General features: G+C 39.0%; 1 protein-coding gene across 14 annotated transcripts in view; it reads left to right on the plus strand.

The window, feature by feature from the left end:
- The window catches only part of AKAP6 (A-kinase anchoring protein 6), a 554,746-nt gene extending 535,295 nt beyond the window's left edge, over nt 1-19,451 (plus strand). For 13 of the 14 annotated variants that reach the window (XM_042942947.1, XM_042942939.1, XM_042942943.1 and 10 more), the window contains 2 exons: nt 10,165-13,577; nt 18,803-19,451. In XM_042942947.1, coding sequence (XP_042798881.1) covers nt 10,165-13,536 — 3,372 coding nt within the window. In that variant the 3' untranslated portion in view covers nt 13,537-13,577; nt 18,803-19,451. Of the gene's footprint in view, nt 1-10,164; nt 13,578-14,099; nt 14,404-18,802 lie in introns of those variants that run through there. The other variant, XM_042942946.1, reaches the window with a different exon arrangement.
- Nucleotides 19,452-21,742: the final 2,291 nt, after the last annotated feature.

Below are 21,742 nucleotides of genomic sequence, written 5' to 3' on the forward strand. Positions count from 1 at the left end.
TGAAATTTCAAGCAACTTTTCTAGCATCAAGTGTAACTTGTATATACTCTCTCATCCCTTTCACGGAGGTAATAGTGACAGTGCAAGGAAGGTGTTCTAGCAATTCTGAGAATGTTTCATTCTCCCTAAGTCTAAAAGCAGTTACCTTTAAAGGAGCTATTAATAATATAAATAAAATCAAATAAAATCAGGTATAGAAACAACGGTTAAGCTATTGTAAGAAAATGAATCATAGATGACCTACTTGCACCTGTACCATTTTTGATAATTCTTAATTTTTTTTAATCAAAATTGGCCAACATTTTAGTCTTACTTTTTTCTCTGAACAGTAAGTTGTAGTCAGTCTTAGAAATAAAAAACCAAGGGGCGCTTGGGGGGCTCAGTCGGTTGGGCGTCCGACTTCAACTCAGGTCATGATCTCACAGCTCATGAGTTTGAGACCCGCGTTCAACTCTGTGCTGACAGCTCAGAGCCTGGAGCCTTCTTCGATTTCTGTGTCTCCCTCTCTGTATGCCCCTCCCCTGCCCATGCTCAGTGTCTCTCTGTCTCTTAAAAATAAATAAAACATTAAAAAAATTTTTTTAGAATTAAAAAACCAAACCAAACAAAACCCCCATGCTCTATTTGTCTGAGAGGAACAAATGGTTAATAATACCACATCGCACTTAATATGTATCTTGTTGAGAATGAAAAGACACAAAATTCTCTTCGCTAATATGGACTTTGTAAAAGGCGTAGGTCCTGAACGGGGTAAACACTGTTATCTGATGTTCGGCTTTTCAGGCAGACCTTAGCATGTTGACAAGGCTCTCCTTACACATTAGGCTACCTTGGGAACATGCCACAAATCTTCTGTGCTTGCAATTCAGTCAGAAAGTTGTAAACCCCAGCCTATGTCACAGAAAAGCCACAGAAAAACTGCACTTGTTTACAGGACTCTTCACCTCCTCTTTACTACAAACATGCTTTGTAGTTTTAAAAATTAGAAGTTTTTATTAATGGGAGATCCTTATCATAAAGGAGGAACAAGAGTATACTTTTCATTAAAGCAAAGGTGAGGCAAAACTATATCCACAGGTACAAAACTCAAATGTTATGTCAATTCTGAGAGTTAAAAGGCAAACACTGGGGTGCCTGGGAGGCTCAGTGGGTTGAGTATCCAACTCTTGGTTTCTGCTCAGGTCATGATACCAGGGCCATGGGATTGAACCTCACATAGGGCTCTATGCTGAGCGTGGAGTCTGCTTGGGATTTCTCTCTCTCTCTCTCTCTCTCTCTCTCTCTCTCTCTCTCTCTCTCTTTCAGTCTCTCTCTACTTCTCCATCACTCATGCTCTCTCTCTCTAAAATTAAAAAAAAAAAAAAAAGGCAAACACCAAGCCACTTAAATAATGCCAGAAAAATGAGGCCACATGTTATATCATTAGGGGAAAAAAAATTGTTTACTAGACTTGTCATGTGGTTCTGTCATTGTCATCCAAGAAGGTTTACCATGTGCTAGAATGTAGAAAATACCACCATTTTATTGTGGTTGGGTTTTTACAACTTTATTGAAGTTCTGTTTCTTCTCTACTTTCTTTTATTTGTTTCGGTTCTATATAATGCTGAAGAGGTCAGATGAGGAAATTCTTTTATTTAAAAATCTCTTCCTAAGTTCTTTTTTTTAAAATTCATTTTTAAGCAATTCTGAATTCAGTTACTTTCTTGAAACTCTGGGGAAAATTTTTCAGAGAAATAAAATAATGACTAAGAAGAGAAAAATAATTTTCCTATTCAGTCTGTTCTGAATATAATAAAAATTACAATGTATTTGTATATAAAGCAACAGTCAAGATAAAATAATTTATTTGCCGGTAGAAGTAGATTATTTTTCTAGTAACTTCTAGTAAAAAAATCATAGTTGGGTGGGAAGGTATCTTTTTTCTACAGTGGATTCCTAACAAATATGAGTAATGATTTATACAATAATTAGCTTAAGAAAAACATAGCTTGAGGGGAGCCTGGGTGGCTCAGTCAGTTAAGCCTCTGACTTCAGTTCAGGTCATAATCTCACGGTTCATGAGTTTGAGCCCCTCATTGGGCTCTGTGCTGACAGCTCAGACCCTGGAGCCTGCCTCTGATTCTGTGTCTCCCTCTCTCTCTGCCCCTCCCCTGCTCACGCTCTGTCTCTCTTTCTCTCAAAAATAAATAAACATTAAAAAAATTAAGAAAAAAGAAAAAGAAAAATATAGCTTGAAGCAAGGCATTTGTCACCTAGCTTTAATACTGCCAACACTGAGGCTACTGCACCTAAGAGTTATTTAGTAATTATGACAACACCTACATTTCTTTAATTTGGGGTGCCTGGGTGGCTCAGTCGGTTGAGCATCCGACTTCAGCTCAGGTTGTGATCTCACGGTCCATGAGTTTGAGCCCCACATTGGGCTCTGTGCTGACAGCTCAGAGCCTGGAGCCTGCTTCGGATTCTGTGTCTCCTTCTCTCTCTGCACCTCCCCTACTCACACTCTGTCTGCCTCTCTCTCAAAAATAAATAAACATTAAAAAATTTTTTTAAATAAATAAATCTCTTTATTGGCACAAACATACTACTTTTTTTTAAAGTTTATTTATTTATTTATTTTGAAAGAGAAAGAACACAAGTGGGGAAGGGGCAGAGAAAGAAGGAGAGAGACAATCTCAAGCAGGCTCAATGCTGTCAGCACAGAGCCCAACGCAGAACTCCAACTCAGGAACAGTGAGATAATGACCTGAGCCCAAACCAAGAGTCAGATGCTTAACTGAATGAGCCACCCAGGTGCTCCAGACATACTGCTTCTTAATCTAAACAGCAGTCCTGTGGAGCAGGCCCTCCAGAGAAACAAGTTGTAGAAAGGGAAGAAAGAAGTGCTTATACTTTGTGTATCCATCTTTCCTCTATAGAATTCCTTCCTAAAGCCTCATGATCACCTTGCTTATTAAACCTTATACATTCCTTGGCTACCATGGTTTCTTCACTTCTGTTTTCCTTCCAAGACTGATCCTGGAGGGCAAGAAAAGGTGGTGAATAGCACCTGTGAGGACAGGGCTCCCAATTTCAACAGCAATATTACTGTGGAACCAGGATTCCTCTGGCTAGTCTCTTGCTCATTTCCTCACCCACCAGCCTCTAGGACCTGACCTCTCTCAGTTTACAAATAACTTTCTTCTTGCTAATTCAGTGACTTTCCCTCACCTCCCATTCTTACCTTTTCTGCTCTTATAACACTCTTACCCACCCACTACTTTAAACGTCCCCTTCTCACAGCTCCCAGAATATTATACCAGTCCTACTTGGATTTCCCTGCTGTTTGTTTCCTTTGCTGGTTGCTCTTCCCTCCTATGAAAGTACCCATAAAGCTCTATCCCATCTGCCTTCGCTGCTTATTGTTCCCTCTTCTTGCAATGTCCCCCTCCCCCAATACTTTCTCTGAATTCTTTTCTCAACACAGCCTATATACCCTTCAAAATAATAGACAACAGCAATGTGGCAGCAGAGACTATAGGGTGAAAAGAGGCAAGACAGGACTGTGAGACACACTGTCATCTAAAAGGCAGCTGAAGTGGATTTTATAAGAAGGCTTAGCATCAAAGTAATCAAAAGAGGAGAAAATTTCAAGAAAAAAATGGAGTCAACTACTATAGAGGAATCAAGTAAAATAAGGTCGAAGGAGATTGGACTATCCCAGCAAATAAGGGCTCTGTTAATCCTACTCCTCTCTCCTCAAAAGAGACTGCTGCATCAAAATGAGTGAAGTTGAGCTGAGAGAAGTACTATACACAGGATGTTCTTTTCTTCAGCATTTCTGAAAATGATGAGCATGTGTGCAGACCAAACAAAGAAGCCTGTGATATAAAATTACTTTATTGATAATATATGCACAGAGATATAAATGAATTCAGAAATATTATCTGTTTTAATATTTTTATAAGCAAGTTCCTCAATAGAGTGATGAAGTCCTGTGTTTTTTGAAACCCAACAGGACTAAAGACTCCTATTCACTTTGTTTGTTTGTTTGTTTGTTTCAACTGAGGTGAAATTAACATAACATAAAATTAATCATTTTAAAGTGAGTAATTCACTGGCATTTACATGTGGTGTCACCATCACTTCTGTCTAGTTTCAAAATATTTCATTAAGCAATTCCTTCCCTTTTCCCTTTCCCCAAGCTCCTGGTGACCCCCAATTTTTATTGTCTCTATGGATTTACCTAGTCTGGAATTTCATATCAATGAAACCATGCAGTATATGGCTTTTTCTATATGGCTTCCACTGAGCATGATATTTTTGAGGATACTAGCTTTTTTTTTATTATTAAGCTTATTTATTTATTTTGAGAGAGAGAGAAAGAACCAGCGGGGGAGGGGAAAAGGGAGGGGGACTGAGGATCCGAAGCAGGCTCTGTGCTGACAGCAGAGAGCCCAATGTGGGGCTCAAATTCACAAACTGTGAGATGATGACCTGAGTGGAAGTCAGTCTTCCGAGTGAGCCTCCAGGTGCCCAGACGATACTAGCTTTTTAAACTAGGAGGTAGCAGCTAGAAAGTCACAAATTCTCCAGGTGTTTCACTGTGGCAGAATTTAACCTTGGGACCTTTCCCCAGATCTCTACAATAGTTTGTGAGACCACAGCCCAGTCTTTCCTCATTCAGTTCACTCATTTTTTGAGAACCTGCTTTCTCCCAGGCACTGTTGTAGGTTCTGGGGCTCTAGTGGAGACAAGACAGAGCCCCTGCCCTCATGGGGTTTATATCTGGGAGGAAAACCCCTGATTCCTAATATTGGATCTCTTTTGTCTCTGGTCCCTGTTGAGAACTAAGACAATTTTTGCTATTGTAAAATGTACTTTAAAACAACATCTAATGGATTTTTCATTTTCTACTATTTCAGAAATGTCTGTATAGTCAAGACTAGGAAATATGTCCATGTCAGTACTCATTTTAGTGAGATTTGTGAGATGACTTTGGGTTTTACTTGTCTGTTTTGAGTTTCTGATCAGCTTTGTTATTGAAAAAGAGCATTCGCTAGAACAGTTTTTGATCATTAGTGTGAGATAGACTTTCAAAGCATTTTCTGAGCTGAGACAAGTTACTTTAACATTATTGTCAATCTGATAGATAGTGAGCAGGATTTGATTGCTCTCATGTGTCAGTTGTGATAGGATTTCACAGACAATGGACCTGCCTTTAAAAAAAAAGATTATTTTCAGGAAATAGAAAGTGCTTGAGTTATGTGCCTTGCAGAAGGCTGGGCAGGTGTCTTTTCTCATCTGGTTATTCCTGAGGGCTAAGCCCAGCCAGGACATGGAAAGACAAACCCACACCCCATTTACAGTGCAATGGGAGTGAGTAAGGGGTCTAACTGATGTTTATTTCCTTAAACTCCATGCATGTGGTTGTACAAAAAGATTAGCCAACCACCAATCTTCATGCAAACATGGTTACAGTTATTTAATGGTTAGTCACACTCTCTTCCCCCTTTTCAGCATGGAGAATCTATGCCAAGAGCTACCAGTCATTGGCACCTACTGTGTACCAGCCTCCCACCCCCTCCATAGGACTTTACATGCATTTTCTCATTTGAAGCTCCCAACACCCCCTAAGGTAGACTCAATGTACTATAGTTTTCTTGGGTATACAAATTATTTTAGTTGAACTAAATAACTACATAACTGTCAAAGAACCTGCCCAGGATCACAGAGCTAACATGTAAGGTGGGATTGGGGGGCATCCAGGATTCACACTCAAATCTATTTGAGATTCTGCCCTAAATCCCAAAATGATTGATAAACAGTGAAAATTTTTGCTTTTCATTCTATTTCTTTTTTCATCTATATTTTTTCATTCCAACCTTGAATCTATTCTTTGCCCAAAAAGAGGCAGAGTACTACAAACCCTGAGTTCTCTTAAAAGCTGTCTTTGCATTTTCTGAGGACTAGTGGTTTGTTATGGGTGTTGGTGTTTTTGTTTTGTTTTGTTTTGCTTTGTTTTTTGAGAAAATATCTACTCAAGTCAAATTTAGGGAAATAGTTATGCATCTAATGTTCAGATACTTTGGTTTTAGATTTGGAGGGAGATACGAGGGGAAATATTTGCATCAAAAAAAGCACAGTGAATATATGAAAGTTGAAATTTTTTAACTTGTTTAATTCGATTCCCCTACCCTGATCTATGTATATTATTTCTCCCTCCTGTCCATCACCTCAAACTTCCATGTGGTCTCCTGGGGTAGACCAGGGGTAGACATGCAGATCTTTATTTGATTACAATTAACGATGTTTATGTTATCATTTTTATTTATTTGTGTGTTTCTGTTGTATTTCACTTTTCTATAGATAAAACTCTCTTCCCAGGACTTTGCAAGTGGTGTTGCTTTAATAATCTCCTGGATCTAGAATAAATGGGGAGAACACAAATTGCAAGACCTCCTAATGGTGTAGAGTGCCAGAAGTTCGACTGGAACATCCAGTTCATCCTGATCTTTCTGACATTCTTTAATTTTTCAAAAGATGCAACCTTTTAAAGGAAATTAAAGGAGTCTAGAAGTAGCTGTATTGTATCTCTGTTGGCTTGTTTTATAGAACGTCAGATTCCTTTGTCCCCATTCTTTAGCCGGTATGTGTTTCTCATCTCTTACAAAAACCCACAATGTAACCTAAAATTTTTAGAAAATCCTAGAAATGTGATCCTGGAAGACCTAATTCAATTGAAGCCATACAAATGCAGAAGGAAATTAGTTTGGATAGATATTACTTACTAGAATTGGAATCTTCATTCTCTCACCAACATCATCATCTCTTCTCCAGCCCCTTTCACTTTCTCTGTATATATTGTGTTGAAATAAACCACCTGTTTCCAAGAATAAAACAAAGAAAAAAAGAGCACCAATTAATTCCATTTGTTTCTTGAGCAGATCTTGAAGGGCTGTGTGTGTGTGTGTGCCCACAGCTATTTATATAGAGCTTTAGGTTTAGGCCAAATTCTATACCAGTGAGACAAAGTTTATGAATGATGGACCCTTGCACAAATTAATTTAATTCTGAATTATCCCTGAATTGCAGACTTTCTATTGGAACCTCATGTACTACTCACCATCCTTTTGGTTTCAGTCAAATATTCTTAGATTTTGTCTGAATTCATTTTTGATTTATCACTGTATCAAAGACAGGAACATTTGTGTCTTTAAAAAAAGTACCTGACAGAACCTCTAGAAAACAACAACAAAATACAGTTAATTAGCTTGAGCATTATTGGCCATTGAGCTATCATCAAAGAGAGCATTCGACCAAATAATTTTCCTGCCAGTTACATCGCTCTAACATGCATCATTTTTTTCACAGATACTTTTTAGTTATATAAATATTCCAATGCCCATCCTCTCAGAAACTTTACACACTCTCTTGCCCCCAGGGGATGTTTTATGTTTGACATTAAGTCTTGAGGAAATGGAGATTTTATTGAAAATATTGACAGAATTTAATCCACAACAGAAGGGAGTGAATGAGGGCAGAACAAATAGCACTTCCTTAATATGTAAACTTTAAAGTCTAAAGTGAATGATTTTTCTAAAGTATCTTGTCAGATATTCCCAGGAATTGACATATAAAAAATGTCAGCAGTTACAATAAATTTAAGAGATGTAGAGGAAGAGAGAGTTAAGGAGGCGAAAGGACAGCATTACATCCAAAAGTGTAATCTTTTCTGATGGAAATTTCCCACTCCAACTATTTTATTGAGCAAAGGATTTGCTCTTTTAGGTGCTGCTGTAAGTTTTGAGGCTTACATTTGTAAAGTCACAGAGGCAGCATTTGGTCAGAGAACAACTGTGTCACGGAAGACAAGTCCAAGTTATAGGCATCATGTGGGCTGGGCTTCTGACACACACCCAGATGGCACAACTCCTGCATCTAGAGTGAGCCCCCAGGTTTGGGACTCCCAGGGAAAATCTGTGCTGCTAAATGTTTAAGTCGACCAGAGAGCTACAAAGGGAGCTTCTTTGAAAGACTAGTTCAATTATTTATTAGCACTCTCAGAGTACAGTGTCAGGCAAGATAGTATTTGAAATTAATATACTATTTGATTAGACTGATTGATTGTTTCTACAGCTGAAGATGTTAACATTCATTAGCCATACTAACCGGTCATTAGTACTTCCTTTATCAGCAAGCAAAGAATAAACAGAAATTCTAATAAAAATTCATCACCGTGAATGTACTCCATACCTAAGTGAGTATGATGACTGCCAGTGTTCTAGATTAACTGCTCTAACATTGGCAGCAAGAAAGATTTCTGTTATAAAATTTAAAAATATCCTTTAATTAATGTTTACTTTGTAACTGGACTCTTTTAAACTTAAGTAGGCTAGACAGATAATCTCTTACATATCCAGTATAATAAAGTGCTAATGGGTATTTTACACTTAATGAGACTGTGTGGTATCCTTTAAGTACTAGTTTCAGGAAGGATTGAGGGCTTCTTAGGAAAGTTTTGTGAGTGGGCTGCTGGTGAAGCCTTTTCCCCACTACTGAGGAAAAAAGCATCATTGCTTGTTTTTCAACCAGACTGTTAAAATAATTCTGAATTGTAATGCAAATATGCTGACCTATTATACTGTGTGACATCTCTCTCTACCTACCATATCATGAATCCCTTATGGTTTTTAGGAAAAACTGAAAGGAATAATGAGAAGGAGAGAAGAAGGTGGGCAAGAAGAACCCATTATGAATGGACTGAACCCACTCTAGAGCAATGCTACATGTATTCAGAATTATAGCTACCTTATATCAATGGCCTCCTCAAGCTCTTTGAAAGCATTAGCTTGTTAGTATTCAGAATCCTCTCAAAATATAGATAGTCCTAACCCCCCTTAACAAGTGATATAAAGGGATTGGTGCTCTGAAAGGCTAAGAAACTTGCCCAAGGCCACGCAGCTGGTAGGCAGCAAAGTCAGCATTTCACCCATTCTGCATAGTTTCAGAGCCATGGTCATCTGCCTGACTACCCTGCATAAACATAAGCCAAGCTGAAAATTCTATTTGAGTTTCTGTGTATAGGTGAGCCTGTCAGGGCCTGCACACTCATATCACCTCTCTTGGCTCTAGCATGAATCCAGACAGCTGGGCAGCAAGTGAGGATGGTGAAGGATTTTGGACAGATCCAGGAACTCATTCAAACCACTGTGTCCCACTATGTGTCAAGCTCTACTTAAACCAAGTTAAAACCAGGAAGTCCAAGGAAAGATCAAGGATCTCAACTGTGCTGGCAGAGTGCAGCACAAGAGAATCTGGGCTAAATCAAACTTGAGAGCCAGAAAAGTCTTCAGATAGTTGTTATTCTAGGGCTAGAGGCGGGCCCTAGGGGCCTGTAATAAATAGGGGCAGGACTGACAATAGTGAGACAAGTTAACAAGATCAAAGTAGAATCTCTGTCATAGAAAGAGACTGGGGAAGAGAGAGACTGAGAGAACTGGGGCCCGAGACTTAGGGTCCAGAAAGATATAGGTGAGGAAACCAGTCAGGTGTTGCTTGTCTTGGGTCTATTTGGGAGCAGGGCCAAATTCTCAAGAGGCAGAAAGCCCTGAAAGGGATGGCAGAAGAAAGGATAGACAAGGAAGGGTCTCTGACCATGAATCGTTCTACAGGTGGCCGTAAGTGTATCCCATTTCCCCAAAGCAAAGGCCGCTTCAAACGGAAAACCAAGAATTAGATGCATGAGGGGGTTTGCCATTTGTAGGTGTAGATAGTATTCCACTGTGAACTGCCAAATGAAGAGCATCAGAGCGAATGTGCCTTAAAGATGTCGTAGGCTGTCCTGAATTTACCTGAAAGTTTTATCTTCTCCCAATCCTAGGTTAAGAATGTAGAAGAATCAATAGGAAATGGTTAATTCCAAAACTTACAACTGGACTGTAATAATCTTACACTTTAATCAATGTGATTGCCTTCAGTGACAAATTGCTATTGGTAGAAAAACCTATTTCAATAATTTTGGATGTTATTCCAGAGAAGAATAGAGCTGATAATTATGTTCTCTTTCAAATCCATGCTTGGGGAAAATTTCTTTCCTGACTCTTCCAAGAGATTTTGAATGGATAAAGTGTTCATACATGTGTTCCCTAATTCTTCTTTTTTTTCCCCCTTTCTCCTACACAGGAGACTTTGAATGTGATTGATCCTGGCTTGATGGACCTAAATGGGACAAGTGAGGATGCCCTGGAATGGGATGAAACTGACATAAGTAACAAGTTAATTAGTTTGAATGAAGAGTCAAATGACCTTGATCAAGAACCCCAATCTCTCATGCCTTCCTTAAAGCTTGAAGAGATAGGTGGTGAGGACCCTGGTTATGAAGAAGAGGCAGGTGACCATGGGGGGTCTCAGTATGCCTCAAGTGTCACTGTCCCCTCTAGTCCACACATTTACCAAGTGTACAGCCTTCACAATGTTGAACTCTATGAAGACAGCAGCATGCCGTTCTTGAAAAACAACCCGAAGTTCACCAGCATGACACAGCCTAGTGTTTTAACTAAGAGTCTCAGTAAAGACTCTTCATTTTCATCTACCAAGTCTTTGCCAGACCTTCTAGGAGGTTCCAGTTTGGTGAAGCCCTGCCCGTGCCATGGAGGAGACATGAGCCAGAATTCAGGCAGTGAGAGTGGAATCGTCAGCGAGGGAGACACTGAAACCACTACCAACTCTGAAATGTGCTTGCTCAATATGGTGGATGGGTCCCCAAGTAACCCTGAAACTGAACATCTGGACCCACAAATGGGAGATGCAGTTAACGTGTTAAAGCAAAAATTTAAAGATGAGGAGGAACGTATTAAGCTTCCAGATAGCTCTCAGCCATCCATTTCACCAGTGGGTTGTGTAAATGGAAAAGTTGGAGATTTAAACAGTGTTACCAAATATACCCCTGATTGTTTGGGAGAAGAATTACAAGGAAAACATGATGTGTTTACATTTTATGATTACTCGTACCTCCAAGGCTCAAAACTCAAATTGCCAATGATAATGAAACAGTCACAAAGTGAAAAAGCACATGTGGAGGATCCCCTGCTTCGTGGTTTTTATTTTGATAAAAAATCCTGCAAATCTAAACATCAGGCTACAGAGTTACAACCAGATGCACCTCCCCATGAAAAGATTTTGGCAAGTACATCCCATGAAATGGATCGAAACGCATATAAAAGTGGCAATGTGGAGAAGACATTCACTGGCATGCAGAATGCCAGACAGCTCTCCCTTTTATCACATAGTTCATCTATTGAGTCTCTTTCTCCAGGGGGTGATTTATTTGGATTGGGCATCCTTAAAAATGGCAGTGACAGCCTCCAGCGAAGCACTTCTTTAGAAAGTTGGTTGACATCCTATAAAAGCAATGAGGATCTTTTTAGCTGTCACAGCTCTGGGGACATAAGTGTGAGCAGTGGCTCAGTTGGTGAACTGAGTAAAAGGACATTAGATCTCCTGAATCGTTTAGAGAATATCCAGAGCCCTTCAGAGCAAAAGATAAAGCGAAGTGTTTCTGATATCACTCTCCAAAGTAGTTCCCAAAAGATGCCCTTTACTGGCCAGCTATCATTGGACATAGCATCCTCTATCAATGAAGACTCGCCAGCATCTCTTACAGAACTTAGCAGCAGTGATGAGCTCTCTCTTTGCTCAGAGGATATTGTATTACACAAGAACAAGGTCCCGGAATCAAATGCATCATTCAGGAAGCGCCTGACTCGTTCCGTGGCTGATGAAAGCGACGTCAATGTCAGCATGATCGTTAATGTCTCTTGCACCTCTGCTTGCACTGATGATGAAGATGACAGTGACCTCCTTTCCAGCTCTACCCTCACCTTGACAGAAGAAGAGCTATGCATCAAAGATGAAGATGATGATTCCAGTATTGCAACAGATGATGAAATTTATGAAGAATGCAACTTGATGTCAGGGCTGGACTATATAAAGAATGAACTACAGACATGGATTAGACCAAAGATTTCCTTGACAAAAGATAAAAGAAGGTGTAATATCAGTGATGAAATAAAGGGCAGTAAGGATGTAAGTAGTAGTGAGATGACCAATCCGTCTGATACCCTGAACATTGAGGCTCTACTAAACAGCTCCATAAAATGTCTCTCTGAAAATAATGGAAATGGTAAGAATTTATCCAACACCCATGAGATAGGGACAAAGGGTGAAAATAAGAAAAATGTTTTCAAAGTTAATAAAGATCCATATGTGGCTGACATGGAAAATGGCAATATTGAAGGCACTCCAGAAAGGCAGAAAGACAAACAGAATGGGATTTCAAAGGAATCAGATAATCTTGGTTCAACTGGGAAAAAGAATTCAGACAGTGAGCATTGTAAGTGTAAAGTATTTATGGATAGCTCAGATGATTCAAATATTGCTGGAAAAGAATCTGTTCCCCAAACCGTTAGACATCGTCCAAAGAAATGTCAAAACCACCACCATGTTGAAAACCCAACTACTGCTTCTATTCCCACTGAGAAGTCTTGCCCAGAACTGCCCTCAGAAACCAGCATTATCAATAGACAGGATTCTGAGGTACTGAAACCTTCACCTAATGATGTACCAAATATGGCTGGAAAATCTGCTCCCTGCTGCCTAGCACTTGAACAAAATGAAACAGAGGAGAATGTTTCTGTCAGCGACAACATTTCCTGTTGTGACTGTGAGCCAGATGTTTTCCATCAAAAAGATGCTGAAGATTGCTCAGTACATGACTTTGTTAAGGAAATCATTGACATGGCTTCAACGGCCCTAAAAAGTAAATCTCAACCTGAAAATGAGGCAGCTGCTCCTACCTCATTAACTCAAATCAAGGAGAAGGTGTTAGAACATTCTCACCGGCCCATCCAGCTGAGAAAAGGGGACTTTTACTCCTATTTATCTCTCTCATCTCATGACAGTGATTGTGGGGAGGTCACCAATTACGTAGAGGAGAAGAGCAACACTCCATTGCCGCTGGACATTAGCGATTCTGGCTTAGAAGACAAGGAGGACACGGAATGCTTCTTTGAGGCCTGTGTTGAAGATGACCCAGATGGAGTTGAGCCCTGCCTCCCCAATGCTCCTCCAAATGAACCTGTTTCCGTTGAAGCTGCCTTGCCACAACAAGCAGCATCTGGTTCTTCTAAGTTCAATGATATTTCTCTCGTGGCCGATGAGGAAGACATGGTGGCTCTTTCAGGTTCTCCCCATCAGAAAGAATCTGATGTTGGAAAGGAAGGGGGTGGTTTACCCCGAGCTACTGTCCATGGGAAAAGCTCAGAGTTAACTACTTCAAGGCTGGGCAGTGAAAAGGAAAGTTTGGAAAACACAGGTGAATCTGGAATGCCAGGAGAACATAATGCTGCTTCAGCCAAATCTAGAGTTCCAGGGCTCTCCTCAAAGGCAAAGCAGCCAAAAGACAAGGCTGCATTGCATCCCAACCCCAAAACTTTAACCTGTGAAGAAAACCTTCTAAATCTTCATGAAGAACAACATAAAAATATGCATAGGTAGAATGCAACCCTCTCCACGCATGAAAATCATCTCATTGAAAGGTATGTATAGTCCTCATTTTAATATATATTTTTAATATAGTTTAATGTACATATTTAGTGTATGAGTCAACAATGCCATGATAGGAGAGAGGAGAACAGACTAGTCAAAATGGTCATGCAGATACTGATCTGAATAAGACATTTAGGTGGAAGGCATATTCCCAACAATGCAAGTAACTGTGAAGCAAAAGGGAGAGAAACAGTCACAATTGACATTTTTAGTGACATTATCTTTATGACATCATTCTGGCAAGAAGAATACAAAATTTGAGGAAGTAGCCAGATAATTTAGGACCTTCCATGGAGGGAGGAAAAAAGGTTCTCCCAATTACAATTATAGCCTCTGATCAAAATGCATGCACAGTGACAATGCTTCCCACTTCAGTTTCCTGCACGCAGAGATGCCCACACCCTTCAGTGCCTGGAAATGAACAATGATTAGGTTAAAGGCTGCATCTCCTGATCTGGGCCTTCCTTTTATGCTTCTGTCTAATGTAACTATCATCACATTTGCTTCCCCAGTGGAAGGCTGTGCTGTCACAGCTCCTGATCATGGCCGAGTCTGAGGATTCAAACAGGAGGGGAAAGTTGATGTTAAAGAAGAAGCTTTTATTTATCCACACACAGACCGAGAACAGGCCCAGAAAGCAAATGCAGAGAGAATACATGACAAGTTAATGGCGTTTTGATAAAAACAGAATTTTTGAATTTTGCCTCAAGGTGACAGTCTGATTTCCATCAAAATTTTTAAGAAAGTCATTCCACTCTTCGTATTTAATAAGACAGCTATTGATTGATTATTCTGAGATGATGATATAACTCTGAAAGTGACACAAAAATTCTGTTATTTTCCATCTCTAAACCCCAGTGATGAATATACTTTCTCAATCAAGTCTAAAGAAGAAAATTTGAGCTTTTGAATGTTGAGAGTTGTATTTCACCAAAGTATGAGGTGCCGAATGGTGTCTCCAGCCCCCACTCCAAGAAGCTTAATGCTGTAACCTAAACTCGTGCTATAGGAAATGAATTACAGAAGCAATCTACCCTAATTTGTTAACTTATTCAAATAACAGTTATTATACTTAACTATGCTAAAGATTATCTTTTTTGTGGCAGATTGTTTATTTTTTGATGAGCCTAATTACTGATTTTCTAAAAGTAATTTACATTTATTACAAATACATCTTTTAAAATGTGACAGATAAATGTTGTTCCCATAATGTATTATGAAAAAAGTTACTATTTAAAAACACATTATTTAATTTGAAAGATGAATGGCAAACATCATTATTTTTTTTTCCTGCAACACCTGTGCCCTAAGCTCATTAAAATGTGTGATTCCATGTAGAGCTGCTAGAAATGGGGAGGGGGGAATCTATACCATATATATACCCTAAAAATAAACTCAGTATGCAAAACTGAAGGAAGACATCCTACTTACTCATGTAGCTCAACTAATTTTCTGTGTTTCAGACTCAATTTACAATTGGCTGCAAGTGGGAACAAAAGCAGGAGAGAGAGAAATGTATTTTCTGTGAAACATGTCCACCCTATAATCACATCCTCCATCAGTATGCAGTAAAACTGACCATTAAGGGAGAGTAACTGCAATTCCATAAGCTGCTTCTAAACAAGTTCTATTAGTACCGATTGTACTGCTGGCTCTGCCAACTTCGGCAGAGGCTGGCGGAGCCTGGCTGATTTCTGCCTTCTGAAAGGGGATAAAAGGCTTGAAAGTAACACCACTCTGAGCATATCATGTGACCATGACTCTCAAGTCACCAGTCATGCTGAGATCCGGAGCTCCAGAAGCTCTGGCACTGGAGAAGCCTCCGGGTCACATTCTTCCCTTTTAGGCACTCTGGGAATTTCTTCTGTCCCTTACATAGATAGAGAATTGACATGTAAATGACAAGCAGCTCCATCTTTAGACCCGGGGAAGTGAAAGTGCTGTTGGATCTGTGCATCCCTCACCTTTTACCGACACCACAGTGTAAACCTATCAGCTAGCCCGCCTGCCAGCCAGCAATATTTTCTTGAGCACCCCCCTGCCCCGCCCCCGAGATGTGGTTCCTGGCCCTATCTCAGGCAATGGGGAAGCAGCCAGATTTTACTTCTGCAGAACTCACATCGCCCCCAAGTGACTTATTATCACCCGAGGGCCATTTAAATAGCCATGTTTACTGCCCTATTCATTTTTCTCAGTATCATGCAGACAAAATACCCAAATGCCCAGATTTTTCACCAGTCATTAGCCTTGGGTACCTGGGTACAAACATTTACATTTTGTTAAAATACTACTAACCAGGATGAGTTATTTAATCTCAAAACATTGACATGCCCTTGGTGTTATCAGAATACATAGTAAAATTATTTGGTAAATATGAGACTTCATGTCTCTAAAAGCTTAACTGTTCTCATTGTTCTTCCTACAAGGTTCAAAGGAGCAAAAAGTGGTCTACTTTTTAAAGTCACTTCAAAACCATCAGTCAGGGTGCTCTATCAGGGTAATAAAATACACCATATTCAATTTGCTGGGCTATTGTTTTGTTTTTTTTTAAGAAATAAGTTCTCAGGTGATGAAATTATGATGTCATCTGGAGGAACTTCAACTTAGAATAGCAGATACAGTCTGCACTGGTAACAAATATTTTTTTCAAAAATTTTTGAGAAGGTTTTTCAATTACTGCTCTAATTAAAAACCCACTGAAACCGTTGGAATTTTAAACATGATCTAACACAGGATGCATTTCCTCTGATTTCTAGGCACACTGCTGTGCTTTTCACTATTTTCATTTATGTGTCATGTTTCTACAAAAATAGAGAGGTCAGTTCTAGCAAATCACATCAAAGGAAAGGTAACTGGGTAGATCCAGATATTTCTGCCTAATTTGGAGGAAGCACATAATGTATGTCTAGAGTGCCTCCTAGGACCTGCCTAAGAGATGTACTTTGCACTAATCTTTCTGCTGTATTCTGACAGTTATTTCTTCATAATCCTCATCATAAGCCTCTGATCTTTGGTGAATGATTTAACCGTAAACTTCAGGCTGGATAAATCCTGTGGTATAAAAATTTAACTCATCACATGCAGCCAATGTGTCCTTTCTTTTTCCCTTTTGGTTTACTCTGTTTTTCAGTTTTGTTTGTGTGTTTGTGTGTGTATATGTGTATGTGTTGGAGGGGTTGTGTTTCCTTAGGACTCATATATTTCCTTCAGATCTTTTTAGCTCCATTGCTTTTCCTATCTTATTGGTCTGCAAATTTGATTGTTGGTAGTTCAAAGATTTTAGATTTTCAGCAATCACTTATAATTACGCATGCTTGAGCATACACATACCTAGTAAAATTGCTGCTACTCAGTTTTTACAAACTGAGAAAACTTGAACACCACACATTCCTCACATATACAACATAAGTTCTTATTCTGTTAGTTTGATTGACACTAAGTATTTAATATGATCTGAAGCTGGCCAAGCAGGTTTAAGAAACTACTCTTGGTGATAGTTTATTAATTTTTCACTAAAGAATACAAGTATAATCTTATCAAAGTTACCTTCAAAATCACTTTAATAAATCAAGGTTCTGGTGGATGTGAAATGTTTTTTAATTATTCAGCACTTCTGGGGGCGCTAGGGTGGCTCAGTCGGTTAAGCATCCAACTTCAGCTCAGGTCATGATCTCACAGTTCGTGGGTTTGAGCCCTGCATCAGGCTCTGTGCTGACAGCTGAGAGCCTGGAGCCTGCTTCGAATTCTGTGTCTCCCTCTGTCTCTGTCCTTCCCCTGCTCGTGGTCTGTCTCTGACTGAAAAATAAATTAAAAAAAAAATTTTAAATATAAAATTTAAAAATTAAAAAAAATTATCCAGCCCTTCTGAGTAACTAGCCCTACCATGCTAAATAATGAAGATTTTATTTGGCATCACCTATCACACACGAGCACACACACACACACACACACACCCCAGATCTGTGCTTCAATCAATTTTGCCTGTCCCTCTCCAAGTGAGCCAAGTTGAAAGAATTGATTATCCATAGAGAATTTAAATACCAGCATTTAGTAAGGCCAGCTTTGCCTCACCTAAGGAGTCCTTACTCAATGTCCAGATTTCCAATGAGTCATGTCCTCAGCATGTGAACAATGCACCATGATCTTTCTTGAGTTACTGAAGCATTTTACTGTACCAAATTTTGTCCCATCTGTTCCTATCTATCTATCTCTCCATGTTCTTGAGAACCTGCCTTTTCTCCCCAGCTTCCTGTGGCTTCAGCCCAAACCACATTTGCTAGTTTTTCTGGCTTTTAAACGGGTTACAAGATTATACAGAGAGAGAAAGATGGAGAATGATAATATTTAGTTCTAGAAAGATAGTAAAGCAAACTGACATCAGACATCAGAACTCCTTTTAAACCCAGACAAGCAAAAGCCTGCTTTGTTTGAGAGCTGGTCAGCAGACTTAAAGAAACTAAATCTTGTACTGCCTGTACCTGGAATTCAGTTGTTCCTCACATCTGACTTGTTGCTTTCAGCCAATTAGAAATAGGCAGAACTGACTGAGTTTGGAACGAATTTGTATCTGAGCTATCAAGATGTACAGATATAAATGAGTCATTCTTATTTGCACAGTGCATCTGTACCTTAAATGAAATGCATTCGTATTTGACCTAGAAGCCGAAGTTATCTGCTTTTACAGACAAGGGGCTGAAACATTTGGGAGTATAACGATGCTATGAATATTCTACCACTATGTAATAGCCAAATTGTTCAGTTTTGCTGTCACACATACAGTCGCTGAAGTAAAGGTTAAACCACCTGAGGGCCCAGGTTCCCAGTCGGTGAATCACTGTTGATATTTTGCTGCCTCACTTGGCACCAGCAGCCTCACATTTTCATAGTGATTTGAAGCTATCTTGAGTGTTTGAAACCAAGTTCACAAGCAGAGGAGCAGATTATATCCAGGGAAAAGGTCAAACTTGATGACTTTTCTTGTTTTATTCAAAACCATGTCACTTTAAAAAAAATCAATGTGTTTTTCAATGGATTCTGAAACACTGTTGTCAGTAATACGAATCTTGGGCTATTAAAATTACTATGTTTTATGTATCTTCTTATTTCAGAATATCAGCAGGTAGTTCCAAAATGGCAGCATTCCTCAAAGGGCTGGTTTTGCAAATGAAACAGACACTTCTGATACCTTTTCTTGTCACTTTCTTGTTTCTTGTAGATAAGCCTGGCTGTAACTCGGGGGTGGCCTCGTAGTCCCACCCTGGGCTGGTCTGTGGTTCCATCACGTCACTGCCATTTGTTACATTGACTCTCCCAAGATGAAGCTTCCCTCCGAATGCGATTTGTCCACATGAGCCTTGTGATCTGGATTGTGCACTGGTTTTCTTTAGGTGATTGTCTTTGAAGTTCGGCAAAGCTGCTTGTTCTCCCATGGATTCCTCTCCCAAGCTACCTCTACCAACCCCGCCTCTCCAGAGAGACTTTTCTGTTTGCCTCCTCCCTCCCCATCTACTCTTTAAAGTTCTGCGGTCCACCAAATTGATGGTCCATTAAATTCACCTGTCTGGAATGACCCCCTCCCCCCCTCCCTGCCGGTACTTGACCAATTTCATGTTTCGATCTGGATTTTTTTAAATGATATGATGCCTATGTTTATTGAAAGAGATTTACCTAAAAGGCCAACATTTGATTTGATTGCAGCATACAGAAGAAACACTGGTCCTTCTTTCAAAATTAAGCAACTTATAAAAGCGCAGTTTTATTTATTTCATTTTAAAAATAATTATCTATGCAGCACTTCAAGAAACAACTATATGGTGTTGTATATTATAAACTGGTGACATTCTACTATTAAATTATGTACAACATTTTCGTTTTTTATGCTTCTTGAGGTGGTAATGAGAAAAAAGTTTTTTAAAAAAGTGTGCCTTGCTGTATTTCTTATACCATTTATTAAAAAGCTGCTTTCACGGTAAAATTATGTTGGTTTGAAAGGAGGAAATAGCAAGGTTAAGATGTGTGAATAATTTCTGTATATATGTATAACCAAGTACAAACATTGATGTATAATGACAGTATAAAATGCTTTCATGTTTATGATGTCTAGTGATGTGGAAAATATAAGCCTTAAACCATTAGATTGCATGGTAATTAAAATTGGCATAATAAACATAGTTCATTGGGGGAAAAGGAAAATCAGTGATCTCTTCTACCTGTGTTCTTTACCAAATTATTACATCTGGTTCTGGAAAAACTAGAATATGTAGTAGCTTCCAAAATATCCATATCGCATAAGAGGCTTAAAATTAAACTACATGTGAAGCCTTTACAATTTTCAAAATCTTTCTGATCACTGCACAGATCTTGGAACACAAATGATTAAATGCCAGGTCCCCTAAACCAAGAAAAACTTATCTTAGATTTTTTTATTTCTACTTATCATTAATGGTTTAATATTGGATTTCAGAATACCTAGTATGTCTCATATTTATTCTATGTAATTCTTTTGAATGGGTTTGATAGAAAGATGGTAGAAAAGTCTAGAAAATTTGACTATTTTGATTTAGAATATAGATTTCAGGTGTATTTATTTTGTGCAAAAAGAAATCAGCTGAAAAATATTCCATTTGGTCTTTACTGCTCTTGTTAAATGCAGTTTTTAATTTATATCCTAACACCTACTAAAGTGCCTGATACACAGTAGGTATTCAGTAAACATTTACTGAATTGAAGTATTGAATTAGGCAATATGTATGACATGTACCTTTTCATTTTGAGAGACCTACACTATAACATATAAACAACTAGAAAAATGTGTAATGCAATCATTCACTCAACCGATAGTTAATTAACACCTTTTATCTGCAAGGACTATTGTAGATGTGGGGAATGCAACGATGAACAAAGGTCCTGCCCTTCGGAGGTTTACCTACACTGTGGACAGAGTGAACACCCAAATGAGATGCAGTGGTTGTCCTGCAGGCAAGGATCAGAGCAAAGTGGTAAAAGAGGCACAAACAAGTAGCAAAGAGGGACAAGAGGGAAGAAAGGGGCTAGAAGGGAACCGAAAGTTAGACCATAGAAAAGGAGTGAAGTTTTCTTGCAGAGGTGGTGAGAAAACAGGTAGCCTGGGAGACCTAATGAGGGGTCTTTTAAAAAGTTAAGTTGGAGCTTTTGTATGTAATACGGTAGGTAGTAAGACTTTGTGGAGTCTTTCTTTTGCACCTGATTTTATTTATCATTAGAACATTAGTACAACACCAAGAACATTTTTAAAATACTAGTCTATGATTTTCCCATTTTAATAACAATTTGAATTGTTATGTCCCTTCTAATCTTTTCCATACGTATTTCTAAATTGATTAATCATTCTAGGCTTTTGCATAGGTAGTAATTATTCAAAAGAAGTTTTAGGCAGACATCTAGTAGCGGTGGGCAAGATGATGACAGGGGAAAGAGATTAGAGATAAACGTCTCATTAGGAGGCAGCTGTAGAAAACAAGGGAGGCTTGAAGTAACAGAGTAGGCAGGGATAGTGACCGGAAATGCAGAGAAAGAAGAAATCCTAGAGTCTTGAACTACCTAAGAGCATTCGGGATCCCTGTTGAGGTATTGAACTATTTTATATATTGAGACAACCTAAATTTTCCTTGGGTGATGCCAAGGGCCACATCTATTGGTAAAACCTTCAAAGAACAAACTGACCATTATGTTCTATTTACCTGTTATATATGCTCGTTTAAGACCATGAGGTATTAACAATATTCGTTTACTAATTATCTACTTAATTTTAACACTGAATTTGTAAGATGACTTTTACTGAACAGTACTTTTTCTGGTTGGAAGAGACGGAATCACCTCAACCTCTTGCTGTGTGTAGGCACGACTTCCCCAGTTATCCTTGAAAATGGTCACACCAAATCTGCCACACCTTCCAGTGACAGTGGTCCATGATTTGTTAAGGCAAGCTGTCCCATGATTGGGAGTGTCTCTTTGTTGGAAAGTTCTTTCTTAGGTGGCTAAAAGCTGCATAAGGCGCCTTTCCCCCTGCCTTTCATTATTGCTCACGATTCTAGCTCAACCCTGAGGAGCCGCTCAGAGTGTTTGTACCCCTTCTTTCTCATGGCAACCTTGAAGATAACTGAGGTCAGTTACTCGT

Source organism: Panthera leo, chromosome B3, assembly GCF_018350215.1.
Source record: "Panthera leo isolate Ple1 chromosome B3, P.leo_Ple1_pat1.1, whole genome shotgun sequence".
In the NCBI taxonomy this organism is placed as follows: Eukaryota; Metazoa; Chordata; class Mammalia; order Carnivora; family Felidae; genus Panthera; species Panthera leo.